The following is a 23,071-nucleotide window of genomic DNA, read 5'->3' as shown; positions in this document are numbered from 1 at the left end:
CTGAGCAAACAGTCCTGTGTTTCAGAAATAGCAGGGCAAAGAGTGGATTTTATGACTACAAGGACACAACCAGATGATAGAGGTAAACAATATCCATACGGCTGCCTGAAGCGTAAATATGAATCCTACAACTCAACCCATGCCCTTTCTTTCTATTGTCTCTGAGGGGGTTTGTCTTCCTTTCTTGTGTACTCTACAGCAGCAACCTTGCTAAACAATAATTTTATTTGAAGGGGGAAAAAGGGGGAGGGAAAAAAAAAAAAAAAGCAGAGAGGGCTGCAATGACAGTCTCAGAAAGGAGGTAGAAAATTAGAGTGCAAAACTGCTTATAATGCAGCTGAAACGAACCAAGCATGGTCTCAAGGACACCATGGCAGGTCGGACCCTCGCTGCTGGGTCTGTGCAAGCTGCCAGCAGCCCGCTTACCTCCCGGCGGCAGGGAAATCCCTTTGACACCCTGGCCTAGGGCTCCGTTGGCCAAAATGCCAGGTCCGCCTCAGCCGAAGAGGCCTGCACTGTGTTTCAGCTGCTTTGATGGAGCAGCTCAAATTTAAGAAAGAAAATACAAATTAAATGTAGTGGGAGTTGTCTATGATGCCCCCAAGCCTCACAGTTCATTTAACTAGCAAGTTTAATGAAATTTCGTTTCTTAAGTACGCTATTTCAAACACTAGTATTTTTTCTAGTTACTATTCCCATGTGGATTTACTTACTGAGCATCTATACAGGCATGCCACAGTGCCATTTCCTAAGCCAAGCTATACCAAAAATCAGCTGAGTCACTGAAATGAATCCTGGTTCCCTTTAATAATATTACTAACTTAACAGTGTTCACAGCACAAGGCTGGAAGCGCATGACATCCCTCTGGCACCGATGTCCACGCTTCTGAGATGGACGAGTGAGCGCAGATGCCACTGTTTAGCTGGGTACTTAAGCACACGTTTATTTGTGTTTGTGGTCAGGAACTTATTAAGCACCCTAAAACATTCGGGCCATAGCGAGACACCAGAAGTTAACCCACCCCAGCAGCTAGCTTAGCCCATAGCCGACTTCTCCAAACTCCCCGCGGCCGGAGCGCGGCAGCCGCTGTGCTGCTTCGCTCCCGACTGGAGCTGTCGGCCGCAGCCAAGGCAGCGAGACGGTCCCAGATGAGCGCTGGAATGAGATTTGACATTTTACTCAGCACTTTACAGGCACTCTGCTGTATAACCCTCCACCACGAGGTGCCTAGAAAGCATTCCTTTGGACACAAAGTGTTTCACCTGCAATATTTCAGCAAGGATATTAAAGCAAGAGCGAAGGAGGCTGATGGGGAACATCACTGCCCTCCCACTCTGTTCTGTAATCTGATTTGGAGCGACATGAATCATTCTGCACCAGGACACCGTAAGGAATCAACATCCCTCCCTGTTAAATATACAGTTTCTAGAAGCATGAGTCACGGCTCAGGTTTCAAGGTGCAATGTGGTATGTAAATCCTTTCTGAGAACTACCTAAGAACACCGCCACATGCAGCTATCATTTAAGGGGTCAAGTCCGGACTTCTGGTTCTGCAGACATCCAGAGAAACCGCAGCCTACAGTGAACCTGCGGAAACTATTTCCCCTCGTTCTGATGTCTGCAAGCTCCTGTGGGCAACAGGCACGAGCCCTCAGCCGGTGGGGTGAGGTTTGGGGACCGGGGCGCTCTGCAGCACTCTGCTGCAGGGGGTTGAGCCCCTCTTTGGTCCCCGTCTGCAGCGCAGGTGAGGGCTTCACCTGGCTGCACCGAGAAACCAACAAAACCACTTCATCTGCACCATAATCTGTGCCAAGGGAGGCAGAGAAAGACAATTACATCTGTTTCCTACCCAGAAATACTAAAGACAAGGCTGGGTTCTCTTTACTTCATAGCAATTAAAGCCTAGTGATTATCCCACTCTTTAAATACTGTGTCTAGACACACACTTTTCACTGCAATTCATACCATATCCGCCTATACCCTATTTCATGCAGATACGCGGATGCTATTTCACACATCCACGAGGAAGTCAGCTGTTAGCGACTGCCATGAAGTCTCATTTAGATTCACTGCGATGTCTGTAATTGCCCCATCGGCAGGGGAACGCTGCTGCACTCTCCGCTATGGCAGCCTCCAGAGGGGGAACGCGCGGGAACGGGCAGGACACAGAGCATCACAGCAACCTACTGGAGAGGAACTGGAGAACAAGAGATGGAGAGAGGGCTCCAACCACACCTTTGCCGAGCACGTTCAGAGAGAGATAAGGGCCTTGGACCCAGTCTGGATGGTACTGCACTTTTTACTCTCACTCTTTACAAACAACTTGTAAATTACTGAAAGCAATGGATTCAAGGTGATGGAGAAGACCAGAGCTATCCCCAAAGATGCTGATAGCTGGGAGAAAATACAGAATAAGATTTTTTTCTCCCAGAGTGCACGAGGGATAGTTCTAATTGCTGCATTTCCTCCATCTCCCTTTTCACAGGACTAAACAAACCTCTTTGCTTGCTTAGCATCGGTCACTCTGGGCAGCTACAAGGATCCCACCAACCAAGCATAACTACACGGTTGCTCGTGTTCCCAGCCTCTCACAGCAGCCAAATTAAGTACACATTTGAACTTCTAACAGCAGAGACCTCAGACACTTCCTCCAGCCATTTCAATACCAGTTCTCCTACTCCTCTCCTCACCATCATCCCCAGACAGTAAAGGCAATTGCAAAACAATGCAGGGGCTTGCTTTGGGATTTTTTTCTTGTTTTCATGGCTTTAAGTATTTTAAGATGTGTAAATATGAAGTCAGGGTCAATGATTTAACCATAATTACGTCTGAAACGTCCCAGTAAGACATACTCTTTGGATTTAGAAAACACCCATTATGTTCCCGAGCACTCCCAAGAGCACAGCCAAGAAGAACGCAGAGCTGGAGAGAGCTGCCTTCTTAGAGGACATGAGGAATCTTGTGAAAATACCGAGTTCATCTCAGTAAGCACAAGAACGAATCAACAAAAGACAATAAAAGCATTAACGTATTGTAGATCCTTAATAGAATTTCCCCAGAGAGAGAAAACCAATAGAGCCTAATGGAAATTTTCTATTCTCAAAACCATTTGCACCGGTTTTGTTTGCAACCAAGAGAGAAGACGAAAACATAAAATCCCAAGTTGCGCTGACTGGAAAATGCGAGGATATTTACTTTTTTCTTGAAGAATAAAATTAAACTGCACCTAAGATGTAAAGTTTTGACCTTAAAAAATATCAAAAAGCTTGCCACAGCCTTACTGACTGCAATAGAAGCAGTGTTCAAGTCTGCACTTGCCCTGGGAACTTAAAGACATCAAAAACCCAAAACCCGTTGGAGCCAAGCACAAGACTTCCTTCCATCCCTTTGGAAAAATCCAAGCTGACATTTCAAATCCTGAAGAACGCTGTGGATTTGAAATACTTTATGAAAAATGCAATTATATAATACAGTAAAATAACACAGCCTGATTTAAGAGGCTAATGCTGTTTTTTTGAGAGAAGGGTCATTTCTTCATCTCAATCTGCTCCCAGCTATACTCATGAAACTGTAAACTGTCGTTTCAGTTTCTCTGTAACTAAGAAAAAGCAGGAGAGCAACAAGATTCATTTACTAAATCACACTGTCTTTGTCTACTGAAAAGCTGCTAAATAGACAAAGAAAAATTTGTGTTAGGTGAATTCTGCCTAGCAACAAGAACTGGATCCAAGCCTGAGAGGGACATATCCCCTAGAGTGGGGTGAGGCTGCAGGGCCATCACCATCCCTGGAACTGGGAAACCTCATCAGGTTCCACCACCTTGAATAACGAGTTTTTTCTTTAAAAAATGTTTAAAGAAGAAATATCTGCCAATAAGACATTTAATTCCACTCTTTGGCAGCTAAAATTCTATTAACCTCCAACATAAGGAGTGACAACACAACTGCCAGTCATACTCCATAATTAGGGAGGGCAACTGAGGGTCAGTATAATGGGACACCTTCAACGTGGCACAACTCAGCAAGGGCAGGGTTAGCACTCACTGCGCCCACGCTGAAAATAAACTTATCTCAAGTTAAGCCAATGATTTCATTTCCCTGGTGAATGAGAGATCTAATTATCAATAATTCACAGGCACAGACAGACATGCAAGTGGTTTTGAGAACTGAAGTAGAAACAGAAGTCATGATTCTTGCAATAAGAGCCAGCCTGTGCAGAGACAGATCCAGAGAGGGGAGAGAAGGTGCACTTTGCATGCACACGTCAAGACTGATCTAATTTCAATCACATACATTACAGTCTAGGTGCCACTTTAACAGGGACATTTTTCCCATACATTCTGCGGTTGGTATATGACAGGATGCTTGCCTGGATGGAGCCCAGCTCTACCTATCCGGATGGACAGCTCGCTTTCATAGTCCAGGTGATGGGTGGGTTCATGCTCATATTTTTCTTTCACCATTCGTGGGTCACAGCTCAAGGCAAAAGCTGCGTGGGGAGGTCCACTGAAACCCTGCAATGCAAGAGAGAAATTTAGGTCTTTCCCACATCTCCCCACCAACGTTCTCCTGGCCTCATCTTCAGAGGCACCTCTGACTTCTGTGTGGTTTGAAAGCTGATAAGGGCATGGCTCATCACATCAGCTTCTCACTGCTTCACAGACACACGTCTTTTGGGTCCCGTCACCCCCCTAACCCCGGTACACAATTAATTACAAAGAACTAAAGTATTTCCAGCAGGAACATCAGTAACAATGGGGTTACCAGGAGCTGTGGGCCAAGGGGGCAGGGGTGCTCAAGAGAGAAAGCCAATACCAAAAAATTCCTGTGCGTTTACAGCAAGAAACAATTCCACAAATACAACACCCTCCAAAATCAACCTGGAGAAGACCAACAGAGTGAGGAAGGACACGTGCTATCATCAGCACTGCTGAGCCATTATCAGAGGGTCGAGCTGCTGGGTTATCGTAACCATTTCAGTATCTTCCCCCAGCACATGAGGAATCCAGGTAGCAAGTGCTCAGATAAATCATCAAGCCCAAATAAGCAGCACACACAACGACGTTTTCATTGTGCTCCAAGAGGGAGATAAGCTTTCACTCGCCTGGAAGTTCGGGCTCAGATCCCGTTGACCTCAGTAGAAATTTATTTTGCACTTGCGTACAATTTGTTCAACGTGGGTTGAGTTTGCAAGGGAAATAGTTCATTCAGAATTGAACCCGTTTCCTCGAGAATCAAATGAGGAACTCTGTTCAGAACCACAGTGTTATTTTAGTGGAACATCTCCAGAGGGCCTGGTCAAACTTCATATGCTAGCACACCATTTGTAACCTCCAAAAAACAGAGAGAGAAGGCCAAAACCAACAGCGTCCAACTATGGGTAAAGTCTGCAGGGAATCCAAGTAGACTCCCCGGGGTGATAAGGACCGCACCGCTCCCAGGAGGAATTCCTGCCAATCTGGACAAGGTTCATGAAAACCAGCTGCAACTCAAAAAAATGCACCAGAGTCTTTATCTGGACCAGCCAAAAAAACCTGGCAGACACCACTTCTGCCTTCCCCACAGTCTGGAGATACGTGGCAGAAAAGAGAAGTGTTTCTGCACACCCCGCGGGCTGTTTAGCCCTGCTTGATGATAGCTACAAAATTGACAGGAAACAGGTAACTGGTTTGACAGCTGGGAGAAGGCAATGTCCCATGATGGGGACTGACGACCTCGAACGTGCCAGGGGCCGGGCACTGCCACTCGGAAAGGGCATCAGCAGTGTTGGGATGGATGGATGTTCTGGTTTCACCCGGCACCTCTGACCAGGAGCACGGGTTTAGCAGCGAGAGTGATGGCAGCGGAATAAACTAACATATGCTGAACAGCCAGAGACGGTAATGAGAGCCTCGATGAGTAAGGTCACATTAAACAAAAATAAAGGTTAAAGATGAATAACTAAATCATCTATTCTCCCATCATTTGCATAATATAGTCTGACCGGTGCTATTAATACTAATCACATATTTGCTATCTGCTCTCTACTGCAGTTTAATCAGGGTGCTTTCACCTCCATTAACCCAGCAGTTACAAGGTGCACCGCTGAGGCGCTCATGTTTAAATACTCCTTAGAGAAGGCAGAGATCCACGTCACCTCGCCGAGCCTTTCCATGGGGGACACTATGCAACTCTTCATCTGACAAGAGGTAGTTGGAAGAGCAGGTAGAGATATAAGTGTTTTCCAGTGGAAAACTTATCACAAGGAGAAATGCCAGGAACTTCAGCACCCCCTGATTCAGATAAAGCAGGAAAAGATCAAAAATGGAAACTCCTGGGCTCACCCTGCAGTTTGCACTTAGGCATTGTGGTCTTCCTCTACATACACGAAACTACGTAAAAGAAACCAACATGCAGAAAAAAAGAGCCCAGTCCTGCTAAATCTAAACACGTTTTCAACTCTGGAAAAAGAGCAGCATTACTTGCAAGGAAAACGCTAACCTGAGGAGAACTAAAGATGGGAATTTCCAGCCATACCAGTAAAGCTTCAACTCTGTACGTGCACACAGACAATTTATACATATGGCACAGGAAGGTTCAGCCCTTCTCCGACCTGCAACGGCCTCCCCATTTGCTGCTGCTCTTGCCTTGTTCAGGACTGCAGCGAACGCTACGTGTGGCCCAGCAGAAGGCTCTCCTTCCACATGGCTAGTGCCACCACTTTATTAAACAAGTTACGTAAGCTGGGACAGCAGCTCTGTACACTTCAGCATCACCTGATTTGTAGCCTCCCCTCTGCCCAAAGACAGCTGCCTCTCAGCTCCATGCTGTCAGCACAAAAAAAGGACAAAAGTACAGGCACGACCAGAACCTGCAGGATTCTGCAAATGACAATAATCCAACCAAGGGGAAAAAAGAAATCGCATGTGCAAGCAAAAGCAGGCTGGTAACATTCAGCATATTACCTACGTTATCATTACACAGCTACAGGTGCAAACAGCAAGGTACTTCTGAGGTCAAGACCACTTGCCTCAAAGTTCGCCATAACAATGAAACGCCTCCCATAGCTACTTTCTGTGCTACCACTCTCAGCACATCAAATGCTTCTCAGTGCGGTACCCATGAATCTGCTTACGCATAAATCGAGGCAAACTGGAAGATATTTCAGATGCTTGTTGTAAGGTCAGGTCACCTCCCTGTTGGCAGGCACAAACACGCAACTCCATCAATTTGGAAAAGTATTAGTGACCTTCAGTAAAGCACACGATTTATTCCAACTGTGATTGCTCTGAGTCATTTCAGCCTGGTCCCTGCATGGGTCCCTTAATTGGAATGTGTCCGTCGGTTAAAAAAGCATTAGAAAGAGAAGAGGAAAGTCAACCCACATTAATTAGTTCATACCACTAATTAGCGTTAACTGAAATAACCACGGGGGCTGACTATTTCAGAAAGCCTGATGCAACGAGAGACTTGGGCAGGAAGACCTGTAGAGCTTGGAAGAAAACTATTCTGGGAGACGGGAGTCCCCACCGAGCTTGTTTCTGTTCGCAGAGCTACAACGGAAAGGTCATTAGATTTTCATGGACTCTTGTATAAAGCAGATGAGGAAAACATGATCTCTGTAGACAGCAGAGAACAGTCCTCCTCCCCACATCACCCAACACCCATGCTCAATGGGCAGGTCTTACTTTTGTTACCAAAAAGCTGCACTAATCTGCAGTTAATCCGTATGAAAATACACCCTTCTCCTTCTAGCATTCTAGGCGATCCAGGAATCAACCATGACATGGATTTCTGTCTTCTGGTGAAACAGGAGCTAAGAGTGCAAAAACCCTCGGGGAGGCCTGGGGTCCCTCCCCGGGCACCAATGTCCCCTCGGCGGAGGAGAGTCCTTGGTGGGGGCCCTTCGGCAGGTGCCTCCCTGGCTGTGCAGTGCTGTAAGGTCCCCACAGCTCTGACTTGTCACGTTGGCATGCTCAAGAATCGCTCACCAGCACACAAACGTGACCTTTTTAACGACCCTGATCGTCCATCCCCATGCTCCCCTCCAAACTGGTTTCACTGAGCTGTAGAATATTAAATGCCCAATAAATCAAGCAGCTAGTCATTGATTTTCACCTTTAAACAAGGTACATGACCAAGGAGACATCAGAGACCTGGTAAGGGAGGAGGCAGTGGTGGAATAAGCTTGTGCCTTGTGAAAGGTGAATTCAATTTTGGGTGTCAAAACAATAAAAAGCCATGTCACCACAAGTGACAGCAAGGCCCTTGGGAGCACACTCGTGCAGAGGCTTGTAAGCCATCACTGCTGCTCAGGAAAGCTGCCTGCCAAAGACTGCTTAAACTAACTCCCAAGGACCTAACCTGTCCAAGGAGACAGGTTTTGCTTCCCAGGCTAGGTAGATATTTAAATACAAAGTCATCCGCCAGCAGGAGCAGGGCAGAATAAAAGGATGCAGGCAGCAGAGCACGGCGCGTCCGGGCAGGAGCCAGCTCCAGCAAGGGGGAACCACAGCGGGTGAGGAAGAAACGCGTGTTTTGCACTGCTCCGGCCAGACCGCAGACTTGCGGGTTGTTGGTTTTTTGTTTTTTGGGCGGTTTTTTTCCAGATTTAAAGTTTCCTGGAAACAGCACTAAGCCTCTGGCCTTCCCTCTGGTGGTATCAGCAAGCACGTGCCAGCCTTCCTAGCCACCTCATTACAAACCAGAGCGGCGTCCTTGCCACAGCGGCCTCCAGAAAGCCAGCAGTCACTGTTGTAACCTGGTCCCTGCCGCCACAACGGGAACATTTGCTGCTATTCAGGCAGCTTTCAGGCAGGGCGCTTTGACCTGGCTTTTATAATAGAAAGGCGGGCAGCGTTTGCCTCGGAAGAGCACTCAGGGGACACTGGGACCTGTGAAGTTACTGAGAACAAAGCAACTTTGCTGTTTTTCCCTTGCAGCAGATCTACCCTCCACTTACTTTGACGAAAACTGAACGCTTATCTCTACTCACACAGTCAGGAGCACCACAAAGGGATTTCTTCTGCTCAGAAGCAAGACAGTTGGCTGTAAAACAGAGATATTTAGGCTATCTCAGAAAGACGAGCAACAGACGTGTGCAAATCCCTGCTGCGCCGGGGCCGGGCGCTCCCGCACGGATGCCGCGGGCAGCTCGGATCCGAGCAGGGACGGAGCGCGCACGGCACGGCCCCGACCGTCGGCGACTCCCGTCCTTGCACCCGCGCTTCCCCGCCGCAGCGCGGGGGGAGAGGCTACCAGCCCCAGCTCTTCTGGTCCAGGACGCCACGGTGGGAACTATCCACGCTGCAAGTACTCTTGTTCATTTGCTGCACGCACAGGCAGCCCCGAGCTAGCTTTAAATCTGGCTTGAGCAGCAATGCGTTAGGGCTGGTGGAGGAAGGCAGCCCAGCCTTCTGGCTCCCTGTGCTACACTTTCCCAAAGAGGTACCCAGGGTGGTGATATTAAAGCAACCTTAAATCACACCCTTGGCTCCTGGGCAGGAAGACACAAGCCCAGGTGTCAGGCTCATCCCAGCCACACAATTCAGCCTCCCCCTCTGTGGACAACCTTTTCCCCATGGAAAATTTGTATATCCACGCCTGCCTAATAAAATCTGCGTTTAGACCTGACTTGTCTAAAGAGCTCAGCCAGGGCCCCCCGGGCACACCTCCCACCCGGCACAAGCCGCCGTGCAAAGAAGTGCCCTGAAAAACGCGCCAACGAGCCGACCTCGACCCACCTCCCGCGCGCACCCCTGACGCGGAGCAGCGAAGGAAGTCCGTTTCCTTCCCTCCGGGGACCGCAGCCCTGAAAAACCCCAGCAGCATCTTAAAGGTCAGGTAACACGCGGGAGGGAGTCCATTTTCCGCGCAGAAACAGCACCTCTCAACGTGCACCGACCCGAAAGCGTCTCGCTTTCCGGCGAGAGGCAGGAACGCCCGGCCGGGGAGCATCCCGAAAGCGCCTGCTCCAGCCCTGCCCCGAGCGGTGCCCACCACGGACCGCGCCACCGGGAAAGCGGCTTCGGTACGGGAGAGCGATCCGCTTGTCCAGGTGATGCCAGAAAGGAAAACACCGACCGTGCCTTTGCCCCAAAACGCTAGGGTGGCTGAAGGAATAGGAGCTGCCGTGCAACGACGCTGCTTCGAGAAGGGGACGGATCTTAAGAGAGCGCTTAAACCGGCCCCTGATGTTGTGATATCGTCCCTGTGTAAAATAACTACTTCGATATCGGGGAGGAAGAACTCCTTTGTTAAGGAATCGGCGGCCAAGCCTCAAGGCCAGGACGTACCAGGCCAGAGAGCTAACGCACCCGGCAGCGCTTCCCTCACGTCTTTTAAATTAAAGAGATAACAATAAAGGAAGACCAAGAATGCAACATATCACCACGTGCAGCCCATCATTAACCCCCCGCACACGCTTTCTCTCCCCCTGCAAGCTTTTTATGTTTTATTTGAAAAGCAAAACTACTTCCTAAAGCCGTTTCATTTCTGCAGGGGATTGCAGCTTCCCACTGCCAGCTGGAAAAGCCGAGGTCAGCCCTACGCAAATCGCAGCATAAACGCGCCGGGGAGCCGCGATCCGGCGCGCACCGGGGCGTTTCGCTCCCACCTTTACGCAAAGGGTCGGGGACGGGTTTCGCTCCCGAACGGCGCTGGGGAGCGCGCCTGGCCGCGCGGGAACGCCGGCAGCCGCGGCGGGGCTCGCTGGGGAGCCGATGACTACCAGGTGCTAGGGTGCGTTGGTTGGGCTATTTTTCCCCCCCCGGTTCCTATTTTTTTTTCCTCCTTTTCTGTTAACACAGGAAAAGCTCTTCCCACAGCCCTGCTGTTACCAGACCCGTCACTTTGCAAACGCTGCTGGTCCCTCTCACGGCCGGGAACACGGAGGGGACCCCCGCTCACTTCGCCCCCGTGCGATTTTAGGCTAGGAAATCACAACCGACGCTCGTGCAGCCTCTCCTTCCACACGGCGTTTTCAACAAACAGGGAAGCAGGTCCCTGGGATTACATTGGTTTTTTTTTTTTATTTTCCTAGCATTGCCCATCTGACCTCTTTCAAAAATTGCTAATTCAATTGAACTCAATCTTAAAAGAAACGGAAAGGGAGTGACACCCCTAAATAATGTGCTTTTCCCCCCACCCCACCAACAAAGGAGAACAAAGCAAGGGAGAAATCACGATTACAGGACCTGCTGGCTTGGCTTTGGGACGTGGCACTAAGTCACCTGCACAAGGTGCTGCCTCTCGGCAGCCTCCAGCAAGGTCAACGGCACTGCACTGCCAATGTAGTTGTTTGCTGCCCTTAACCCAATAACCACGCGGGCATTTCTGGAGCGGGCGCCTCGAACCCACGGGAAACCAAGAGCTTAACGCATCCACAAGGAGCGGAAAGCGCCTCAACAGAAAAAAAAAGAAAAGGGCTAGAATGAACTTTACCACCTTACCAAAAAAAAGAAGTGTTTCTAACTTGTCAAGCAGCTACCACAAACAGAAAATAAGAGACAGTAATAAGCTACGTCTTGATGGTGCCCAGAGGCTCTCGCTTCATACTTATTAAAAGAGAGAAAGCGATAACAGATCGGAGACCAGGAAGCAGTAAAAAGACAAAAGCAAGAAAACAAAGGAGGAGTGAGGAGCACAGCCCTTGCCGCGAGCCCGCGCCACGGAGCCCGGCCGCCCCGTGGGCTCGGCGACGGGCGCAGCGCGTCTCGGCATCCCGCCGGCCCCCGAGCCCGCGGGAACGGTTCGGCCGTCTCTGCGCGACGAAGACGACGGCCGCGCAGCAACAAAGCGGCAAACCTCCACCTTCTCTTAGGCAAGCACACGGACTGATACTTAAAAATATGAAGTAGGATTAGGTAGAAGAGAAGATCGCTGCCTTAGAAGTTACTTTGCTGTCAAAGGGCACCCGTTTGCACGCAGAACAACGGCCGGGTGTTTTGTTCTTCGAAGCAACGCAGCGGCTGCTTGGCGCTTCCCGGCTGCGGGTTCCTCGTGCCCGTGCCGGCGGGGCTCACGCACAAGCCCCGGAGAGCCGGGGGGCACGCGCGAGCGACTCACCGCAACCCGCCAGCTGCCCCCCTCCACCGGCCAGCGGGAAGCCACCGAGACCCCGGCGGGCCACGCTCCTCCCAAATTCCAGGGGCAGGCTCGCCAAGGGCAGCACCGAGCCGCGCTCGTCCCAGGTCGGCGCCGAGCCCCGGCGAGGACCGCAGCTCAGCGTTGCCGGGATGCAAGAGGAACGGGCAGCCCAGGGCACTCCTGGAACCAGCAGCTTCGGTGCCTAAGACCGCGTTTCCACGGCCGCGCTGCCCTCCATGCAGGCCCTGGCGCCCGCTGCGGAGCAACGGGTAACCGAAGGCTGCGGCTGTCCGTGCAAGCGCTCCGGGCTCGCCGCCGCTCCGTCCCGCGCGCAGCCTTCGGGAAGCCTGGCCCCGGCGCCCGTCCCAGCACCTGCAGCGCTTCCCCTGGAAACGCCGCGTCCTTTTAACGGAGTGAAGCGCAGTCAGTCGGAGAGGGGCCCGAGGACCGCCTGCCGCACGCCTCTAGCCGGCTACGGACGGAAGCCTAAATCCCGCAGCCCCGCAAGGCCGCCAGCCTGCTCCAGCTGGCGCCCCGAGAGCCGCACGAGGGAGGTACTGCTCACCAGAAAACAAAGGGGAAAAGAAACCCCCCATCGCAGCCGAACAGCACCAGCAAAGCCCAGAGAAGCCCGTGCCCCAAGAGGTTTCCCAGCGCCCGCGCAAAGCCACCGCTCGAGACTTTGGCCCAGACCCGCTCCTGGGGAAGAGCGGTGCCCTGATGCCACCCGCGCCTTGGAGGGCGCAGAGCACCGCGGCACGGGGCGGTTCCTCCTGCTCGCTGCCTGCGCTACTCCAAAGCCATCCCCCTTTAAAAATATGCTTCTCTGTTGTTTAAAAAAGTCAACCGCCACCCGGCTGCGTCGATTCCCATCTCGGTGCTGTGCCAGAGCAAATGCTGAACCGCGGCTTCTCACAAAGGAGGACGCGTGACTCGTTCAGTAGCGCTCTGCCGAGAGCTGAAGTCGGCACTAACTGCAAGAACGCAAACAGTTGAGCAGGTGAGGACGGGCCTGGGACCGGCTTTAAGGGCTGCAGCAGGCTGCTTCGCCAGAAGCCCGTCTACCCTGAGAAATCAGCACCCCCTTCCCAAACACAGCTACCCAGCTCTGCGTCCCGCCGGCGCCAGCGCGGCCTTGGAGCGTGCACGGCACGGCATCCCCAAACCCACCGCGGGCCGGCACCTCTCCTGGGCAGATACAGCACCATCGCAGTCCGTGTGGACCTTGCTCAACGGGAGGGTTGGCAGGAAGGAGCCAGCAGCACCCACTAAGAGGGCTTAAATTGCAAAGATCACCGACCACCCGCCACTCCAAATACAAAAATCAGCAACTCAACCGCAGCCTTAAACACCTCCATGCAGTAAAAGAAGGGGCTGAGAAAAAATCTGAAGCGGGTGCAGTCATGGTTGTGACGAAGAGTAAGAAAATATACCCATGCTTCGGGTCATAAGCAAATATCTCTTTAACCATAGTCAGGTGCCATCGTGATAAGTGAGAGCCTGGCCCGGAGGAGCCCTGTCCAGCAGCTCAGGGGCAGGACCCGGTCCTCCAGGACTCGCCCCACACCTGGGTCACCGCTGGACTTCCCTGCCCCAGCAGGGCTTGGGGACGTGCAGCCTGTCCCCCAACACAGCCAGCTCTAAACAAGCGAGATGAGGAGCCCGCACATAGCAAAGTACCGACAATTAGCTCCGACGGACAGGGGAAAACCCATCCTGCTGAACACGGCTGTGCCGATGCCGCCTCCGCGGTTGCTCGGGTCTGCACAGGCGCGTGCCCGCCGCGGCAGGGCGAGGGGCAGGCTTTGCCAAGGAGGGTCATCGAGGCCAGGATTTGAAAGCAAGCAGCGAGTAACCCCACGGCAGCACAACTCTGCGCAGGGAAGACAGAAAAAGCCAAATCTATTTTCATGTGGAAGTTCAAGGGTCTCCGAGTGTTTCAGGCACCTCCCGATTTGCATTTTAATTCGGAGCTTGCTAACACCACAGCAGCAGTAATTGGCAGGACAGGCAGAGAGGCACTTTAAAGCCAGTTTTTTTCAGGTCTGCTAACGAGGCCTAAGTCAGCGTTGTCTATCATGCTGCAAAATGATTGGGTTTCTCAGGATTTCTTCTGCTTTCCCCCAGAGTTCAACTGCTTGAGGATTCATAAAACCTAAACCAGAACATATGCAATCGGAGGCAGTAATCAACCATCCTTGAAAGCTTCAAAGAGCTACTAAATAAAGTGGCACAAGAAAAGATGAACTGCGCTGGAGAAGAAGGTGCATGGAAAAAAGACTAATGCCCGGAAAGCAGTGCCCGTGCACTCATGCTTGTGGTGGACATCAGCAGCCCTGGGGGCACGAACGCAGCCTGGACGCTTCTGTTGTCCCCCCCAAACCCGTCCCAAAGGCAGCTCCCAAAGACCTCCGGGCTGGCCGGCGACCGCGGCCCACGCAGCCGGCCGCCACGGCGGGGCTCGGGTCACCTTCCCGCTCCTCAGCGGGCCGGCGGGAAGGGAAGCGCTCTTCCCAGCCAGCTCCTCCTCCTTCCAGCCTTCCTTTTCAACAGGAGAAAAACTTAGGGAAACCCCATTCCCCCCAAGAAGCAGAATGCTCCGAAGGCCTGATCCTGCAGCACGCAAAGCGCCACGGCTTTCCCTGGCGGTGGGCTCAGGACCAAGGCTGCAGCCGGCGCGCGTGCTCCGCGGCCGACCCTGCTGCCTGCAGCGGGACCAACAAAATTTTCAGGAGAGGGGGAAGCAGGCGCGGGGTGGGAGGCCAGGGGCCGCAGCCTCCCACGCACAGCATCCTCCGTCTGGCTCCTGCGGCGCTGCTCCCTCCTCCAGCCCAGCACGGCATCTGCGCCGGAGGTAGGCACCAGGCTGTAGCTATGGCAGCGCTGCTGCGGGAATTGGGAGAGAAAGCTTCATCCATCGACAAAATTTGAGCATTTCCACATCGGATTTGCTCCAGCAGCGTCTTGCAAACAGAGAGCATCAAGCTGGAAGGCCTATCGTATTGCTAAAATGCAGCTGGCAGCAATTTGACACCAGAACTTTCGCCTAATAACTGGAAACAGGGACGCTTAAGTGAATATTAAGGAAGCCCGATATCAGTTTATCTGTAACTAATGTAGTATTATTGCAAGTACATTTTATTCACTGCTAATTATCAGCCACTTTGATAACTCTAATTCTGCTAGATTGCTAACAGCAGGCAGAGGCGCTGCCTCTGCCCCTGGGGCACGAGGGGGCAGGAGGAATAAATCACCGTCGCTGTGTGTCATCGCGACGTGGACCACAGGGACAGCCAGGGCATCCTGCAAAACAACTCCCAGCAGAGCATCTGCCCTCAAACAAGAACGGGAAGAATTTGTCCCCCAGCCAACCCGAGGCCAACGTATCTGCAATGACCGGCAGATTTTGGGGTACCAGCTCCCAGCAGGGGCGAGATGCGGGAGAGCATCCCACAGCATCGCTGCCGGGGCACCCGCGCAGCACACGGAGCAGGGCAAGATGCTCCCGAGGAAAGGAGAGTCATTAAAATTCATCTTTTTGGCCAATGCAATATTCATTTTGAAAATATGCTTTTGCTGCTGGCATGTCTTGTTTGGGGCTTTGGCCTTTCCAGGAGGGAGCAAAAATATAGCAGGAATGTTACTGGCACCCAGTGTGGGAAGGCAGGCGCCTGCGCCGCGTGCACAGCGCGGGGTCGCTGGCGGCAGCCCGCGCGCAGGCAGAGAGGCGGCGGGGAGGAGGGGGACGCGCATGCGACTCCCAAGCTCTTAAGGAAACCCAGGGGGTTTGTTGCAAAACGTGATGTTTTGCAACAGCAATGTTTTACATGGCAGAAAGGAGGAATTTTTGTAACCTCTGCGATTACAAGAACAAGAGCGCATTAATATTTTTTGCGGCTTTCTCCATAAGATGCAGGGGGAAAAAAAATAAATAACTTGTGAAACAAGCAAAACCCATCCCTGTAACAGCAAGAGACAGCTTTCACGCCACCAACCTCCTTTCCACCAGGAAGCTCAGAGGCACCTTGTAACACAACCAGTAAATTTGCTTATTGCAGGAATAGTTGCTCCAAGCAAAACTTTAGACCAGACAAGTCTCATCTGCCTTGTGAAACAACCAAAAAAAAAAAAAATCATTCCTCCATCAAGGAGGCAAGAGGGGGGGCAGGATATCACATTCCCCTCTCTTTCCTCCCAAACAGAAAATCCTCCAAACTTAGAAGAAAAAAAAAAAAAGAGAAAGAAAGAAAGAAAGAAAAGTGAGGGTGTCTTTAAATTCTTTTGGCTGCAATCAGTGAGAGTGCTACCAGCCAAAACCGATTAAAATGACTATATAATCCCCATGTGTTTGAGGGGGAAAACTTGCCCGTCACAGCCTGACTCGCAGTCAGGTCCTTCGAGGTATTTTCCTAAGGCCGGAGCTGCACATCGCCGCCACGCAGAAGACGGCGGCTTGTTCAGCAAACGCAGCAAAGAGCTTTGCGGCATCTAGTCAGCACCACGGTTTCAGATTTTAATTGTTAGCAATAAACCTTTAAGCCTCAGATGGGATTAATGGGAGCTTTTTCTCCACATGCTTATTAAAGTCTAACGGAGAGCAGCTTCGTATCTTCCCTCCCTCCCTCCCTCCCCGCCACCTTGCGCAGTTGTAACGTGGCAACATGCATTTCTACAGTCCTTTATCATGCAAGGCTTTTTGCAACGCTGAAAGAAAAAAAGCAAACAGGGCTTCAATTAACAGCTCATTTTTTACCCCATATTTCTCCGTAATGATTTGCTAACAGCGTAGATTGAATTAAGGGGGAAGAGCAGCAGAGCCCAGGGCCGCAAAGGCTGGGAAGGGAGGGAGAGGAAGGTGGCGGTGGTGGGTCCCCCCGGCCGGGCTCGGGAGGGGACGGGCAGCCCGCGGCCTCCTTCGCGCCCGCAGCGGGGAGATCGCCGCGTTACGGCCCTCGGGCCCGGCAGGCTCCGCGGCGGTCCTCTCCGGCCGGGGCGGATGCAAACGCTGCCTCGGCCGCGGCGGGTCCCCGCGGGAGCCGGCAGCGCGCCGCTCCCTCTGCTAACGCCACCCGGGGCGTCCCGGCCCGAGGGCTCGTCAGCTGCCAAACGAGCCCCCCCGCGCGAGATCTGAACCTACCGACCAGGAAGCCGTCGGCGAACCCCTGCGAGAAGGCACGTCGCTGTCTGCAGCCCGGCGCGTCCCCGACGGCGGGCGCCCGGCCCAAAGGGCAACGCCGCTCCGCTCCCCGAGCGGGCGGCCCGCGATGCCAGCGCTGCTTCGTTAGCGCACGGCCTCCTTGGGCCTCGCCGTCGGGTCTCACCTCTTCCTCCCCAGCCCTCTTGCGCATCGCGTAAAACAGCGGCGAAGCCCAAGGGAGAGGCTAACCGCGCTGATGGTCCTCGGGAGCGGGGGCAGAGCCAGGGGAGCCCCAAACTCCTTCCTGCAGCACTGCCTAAATCCGCGGGGGAGGCCCTTCGCTCTCTTCAACTAGTCCAATTAATTTATTGCTAATTCATTACAGTAAAGAAGTGTAATAAGGGACAAGGCACTGCCTAATTACCCCCAGTGAGAAGTTAACCAGTTTCCCTTCTCGGGAAGCTCGGGGCAACGAATCTTGCCTGGCAGACAGAGCAGCCGGTCTGCGTCCGGAGGGGCTGGCCCCACCGGAGAGGGCTGAACCCCGAGCTGGGGACACCGCTCCTTCCTCCCCAGGTTAGCCGCCTGAGCGGCACTTGTCCTGAGTTTCCAAGGGCAACTATTTCAGGTGCTGGATTGTAACAAAGATGACAAAGTCTAGCAGTCGAGCTCTGCAGTCGAGCCCCTCGCCATAAAGGCGCACCCGACGCCGCCAGCAGCAGAACTAATGAAACAAACCCAGTTTCCAGCATCTCGCTCCTCGTTGGACTCTCCAGTGATTAACCAGGACAGCATCTGTGTTACAGCTTTGCTCTCACAGCAGGAGCTGGGATACCACCCCGATCCTCCACCTGATCCTCCACCCGATTGCTTATTTGCCAAAGCCAGCAAGAACCACTCTGGTACCTCACTCATGGCTGGGTCGGTCAAAATTGAAGGTCCACGTTTACGAGGAGGGAAATGAACACAGACACAGCATAACTGCATGAGCTGCACTTATTTTTCTAAGCTCGATTCCCAGAGAAGACAGACATAAGTAGCCCAGAGCGGCAGCCAAACCCGCGAGCACAGTCTGAACCTGGAGATCCAAGACTCCTCCATCTGTCCATCGCTTCTGAGACGTGCCTGGCTCACAGGAGAACCGCGAGGGAACTGCAACACCCCGCGCAGGGACAACAGCGGTGGAGCATCGTTGCCACCGTGAAAACCTGAGCTGCCCCCGACGCCCCCAGACACACACGTCTACGCAGCGTTGAACATGGATCATGCAACCAACCCTTCCAGAAACGACAGCCAAGGACGAGCCACTTCCCCTGTGCTCAAGCTGAAAGGCCAGGACAGGATTGCTGGGGACTTGCAGGTCAAGTTACACAGGCTGTGAAGTCTTGGGGTACAGAGAGAGAAGCTTTCAGCTTGGGCGCCTTCTCTGCAAAATTCAACATGTTCTGAGACTCTGACTCAGGGGCAGTAGGTCACTGCAGCACTGCTCCCCTCCTGGCTGCATCTTCTCTGGAATCCAAACGCTCATTGAATACCATTTATTCATGTGTGTGATATCTACCTCACCTCTAAACTCATGACAGGTCTTAAAAAACTCGTACCAAATGCAAACCAACAGAAAGATTCCCTTCGGAGTCTGCAAATAGCCTGAAACCAAAAGAGTGGACTCATCCTGTTAGTTTTTCAGTTTGCATTAGCTCTGAAGCTTGAGAATAATAGATTAAAAATCACATCACACTCACTATTTCCTTGATAATTAGAGCATGATAAAAGGGAGACAAGAAAACACATCGTAAAGATTTTCACACCCCGGCTGTAGCACATCATCGTGCAGCACTGTGCACACGCGGCACGACCAGCGCAGCCTGGGGACACAAGGCAAGCCGCCTCAGGAGCCCGTGCCACGTGCCACCCTCTGCTAGCCCACATCTGCCTGCTCAGAGCTGTCAAGCCTGGATGTAAAAGGAGAGAGATTGATGTGGGCAAAATACCAGGAGAGAAACCTCAGAGAGCTTGAGCAGAAAGGCATAAACAAGCTAATTTTCTCCGTTTCTCCGGCAGTGCACTCCTTTCCGGTGGGGTCGTCAGCCTATTAATAAGGCATAGCATGCAGCAGATTAACAGCAAACGTCTGTCTTGCACCACTTAGCTCCGGGGCACCTGGTGCAGACAGAAGTCACCCACACATTGCATCGAAAAGCGAGGATAAAAGCACGCCAGGCTCGAGGCAGGAAGAGGTTCCCGCTGCAGCGGAGCCGGCGGAGCGCGCGGGACCGCAGAGCTCGTTGCGCCCCTGCTGAGCCGGGCGACACGGCTGAGCCGCGACGGGCTGCGGTTCAGCTGGGCTGCTCAGCCCCCGGCCCAACCACGCTCAGCCCAAATAAGCAAGGCTTCAAGCTAAGCCATTTAACGAACAGGTCTCCGCTAGGCTGGGGCTCATGGAAGTGAGCAAAGGCACGTTGCACGCGCAGGCTGATCAGAGGGAAGAGAAAAGCCCTCCGGAGCCCCTTCGAGCCCCTCCGGGCTCCGGCGGCCTCGAGCCAGGTGAGGAGGCAGCAAGGCAGAGCCATCCCTGCGGCGGGGACCCAGAGCCCAGGGTGCCGTCCCCCGTCGGGACGCACGCGGAAGAGGCACCGTGCTGACTCCCGACAGCTCATCTCCAAGCCAGACAGCATGTCAAGGCAATCTGGGTGAATCACGGTTTACTCCGATAGCGACTTGACATTCTGCTGCATTTACAGGTATATGTATGTATATATTTGCCATGATCTACATGAAAACAGTCTTCCTCTCCCTGACAGTTCACCACCCATCCAACTGCAGTCTACCTTACCTTTTTTTGCTACTGTCATTTTAATGGCAGGTTTCCATTTCACAGTGGAGGCATTAATTTGGGGTTATGCTACGCGCAAATGCAAAAGGCACATTTTAGGATCAAAGAAGCGTCAGCAGCGCCCAAGCAGGCACACGAATCCTGCAGGAGCGCGCCGCTGCGGCTAGTTTGCCCCCGCGCTCGGGGGGCGGCAGGAACGGGCGCGAGGTCCCGGGAGGGGAAGGCAGACGCCTCCCGCAGCTTTGCGGACGCAGCCCGAAGGCAGGCAGCGCGCAGAGGGACAGCACCACTGCAGCCAGGAGAGGATTTGCACGCGTCTCCAGCATCGCCGCCAACCCGTAAAGCCCGGGAGGCTCTCGTTAACGGAGGATATCCGGTGGGGAACACACGTGCAACTCCAGGCAGCCCCGAGCACCCAGATCCCTCCGGCTCTGCGCTCGGCTCCCAGCAGCGGGTCGGCACCCACGCGCAGCACAACCCCCTGCTTCCCCCCCCGCAGGGAGGTGCTGGCTGCTTTCTGCTCACCCCCCCGGCACAAAACTTCAAGTAACAAAACACTGTGCTCAAATTCAGTCAGCAAAAAAGCCGGGAACTGCCCAGGACCGAAGAGAACCATCCCTCCCAGCAACACCGTCCTCACAAGACGGTCCGCTCCGCGTTACTAGACTCTTCTGGCCCATACGGAGGGGATCTGGTAATCCAGCATGCTTTCTCTGGCAAAATTTATTCTTTACACTTCCAGGCCAGGCCCCAAATAGCAATTGAAATTGAGTTAGCAGAAGCCAAGCCACGGAGCAGAGCAAAGCCCCGCGTCACATTACCGCTCCCCATCAGGCTGCAATAGCCGTGCACGGCGACCAGCAGGAGAAGCGGGTGCTGTACCGCGGCCACAGATACCTGATGTGGAAGGCAACGGTGGGGAAGCTTATGGCTGTGGCAGGGACGGTGGCATCTTACTGAATGAGGGGTTACGCCAGGTTCTCTCACACCCAGCTGTTTTACAGCTGGATTTTCTTCGTCCCTCAATTCCCAATAAAACGTTGATGTCAGTCTGCAGGACCACCCGGGCGACGAAGGTGCTAACAGCAGCAAAAGCGCTGCGCGCATTTAATCGTCTCTCAGTGCATTTAGTAATTGTCCCTATAAACCTAATGAGTGTGGGATGGGAATTTAACCCTGAATTGGATCCAAAGCAGCTCCGCTGTTTAGCTCTAGCTTTAGGGCTTAAGACGTAACGATTTTTTGACATGCTTAATGCATAATAAGACACAGACAATTATAATTAAAAACAGCTGACAAATTGTGCACAGCCAGTAAATATTTCTTACCTCCATTCCCAAAACAAGACACTTTTCAAAAAAAAAAAAACAGTATAACTGCAACTCAGTGCTCCCTTCTCCCCCCCGCTTATTTTTGGGTGTAATCTCTGCTCTCTCCTCTGCCTCAAGCGTGGACAAAGGAAGCTAGAATCCATTTCATTTCCAAACGACTGCGCCCTATCTAGTGACAACCAGCTTTCAGCCACGAAAAATCACTAGGCGTTTGCAGGGAAGGGGGCGGGAGGAGGCTCGCTAGAGATTGCATGTGCAAACAGACTTTAAAGAGACACTTGCAGAGTTTCCTAGGTGCCTGCCTTTAAAAAGCAGGACTCGGACAGGGCAAAGCTGCCGTTTCGCCAGCGATGGCCGGGGGGGTTCTGCATTCCTCCTCCGCCGTCCCACAACTGCAGCTGGGCTCGGGGAAAGAGCCTCATTAATTTATCTCTGTCCAAAGAGCGAGTCACCACCGCAGGGGGGATCCTGCCCAGCTACTCCCATTTCTTTAAGAGGGGTGGTGAAGCTGGAAGGGGAAAGACCTTTCCCAGAAGGTGGCTTTGCAATGTTTCCTGATGAGGGTCTCAAGAAGGTTTCCCCTCCCTCAGTTATCAGAGCAGGATCCGTCCTTCCCAAGCTGGTAGAAAAGGGCCAGAAGGCCATGGAAAACAAACAAAAGGGCTGCTATTTATTTTCCCCTAAGCAGAGGAAATCAGAGGAAAGGAAGAACGCTCGAGCCGGAGCTCTGACTCACGCAAGCCGCTGTCAGCCAAACCCTCGGAAACCTTCCCCTCTCCCGAGGGGACTCGGATCTGGCCGGGGGACGTGAAAGCACAGCGACGACGACCAGGGGGTCGGGTCCCTGCGGGGCTGCTTCTTCCCCCGTTTCCGAGGGAGAGACGCCCAGCTTGTCCCCAAGCTGGAGATCTCCTGCCGCCATGCAAGGTCCCCCCGCGTGGCCTATCGGCTTCCCCGAGATCCTGCTGTCTAGATCCGTGCCGCGCAGAGCGGCACGCGTGCAGGGCATGGATACACACAACAGCTTTACAATCTTTCCTTTAACATGTCTGTTGATTTGCACTTTCTGCACAAATATTTGGGTTGAACCGTTAATCACCGCTGGCCCAGTAACTATAGCAGTGGGCCTTGACGCCTGCAAGAGCAGGCTGGCCACAACATCTCTGGAGCAGCTCTCAGGAGACACCTCAGGTCCCTTCCCTTCCTTGCAAAGCCTCTCAAGCATCCCCGAGGAGCCGCCACAATCGAACGCAGGGAAACTCCAGTCCAAGCATGGGAGAGCTCTCACGTCCCAGCCCCTGCTCTGCACGGGATACCTCCGCGCAGCAAAACAGGCGGACGCGGGGAGGCAGCTGGGCGCTAGCTCAGCTCCAGCGAGGAGGGCAACGGCCAAGACGGCAGAACGCCGTTGCAGGCGGAGAGCCGGAGGGCTGGGTACACGCACGCCGGCTAGCGCGGAGCGGGCGAGAGCCCGAAGCCAGCACAGACCTGCACATCTCCACACCTCTGCTCTCCGGCGCGGGGAGAAACAAGGCAGCGGCTCCTCCGGGCACCCTGCAGACCTGGCTGCCGCCGGCTCAGAGAGCTCTGCCAGCTGCGGAAAGCACAACTCCTCTGCTTTTCTCACCCCGATAACCCTTTGTCATTTCTAGTCATCTTCCACCCGATTTACAACGTCCAATCCTCGTGGAAAGGCTCTCTTCG

General features: G+C 53.1%; 1 protein-coding gene across 12 annotated transcripts in view; it reads right to left on the bottom strand.

Annotated features, from left to right (window-relative positions):
- The window catches only part of SLC39A11 (solute carrier family 39 member 11), a 153,348-nt gene that overhangs the window by 87,371 nt on the left and 42,906 nt on the right, over positions 1-23,071 (bottom strand). For 8 of the 12 annotated variants that reach the window (XM_068913862.1, XM_068913859.1, XM_068913853.1 and 5 more), the window contains one exon: positions 4,370-4,514. In XM_068913862.1, coding sequence (XP_068769963.1) covers positions 4,370-4,514 — 145 coding nt within the window. The remainder of the gene's footprint in view (positions 1-4,369; positions 4,515-23,071) is intronic. The other 4 variants (XM_068913856.1, XM_068913863.1, XM_068913857.1 and 1 more) reach the window with 1 other exon arrangement.

Source organism: Struthio camelus, chromosome 19, assembly GCF_040807025.1.
Source record: "Struthio camelus isolate bStrCam1 chromosome 19, bStrCam1.hap1, whole genome shotgun sequence".
NCBI classification, from domain to species: domain Eukaryota; kingdom Metazoa; phylum Chordata; class Aves; order Struthioniformes; family Struthionidae; genus Struthio; species Struthio camelus.
The sequence above is the reverse complement of the archived record's forward strand: the minus strand, read 5'-3'. Positions and strand labels throughout refer to the sequence as shown.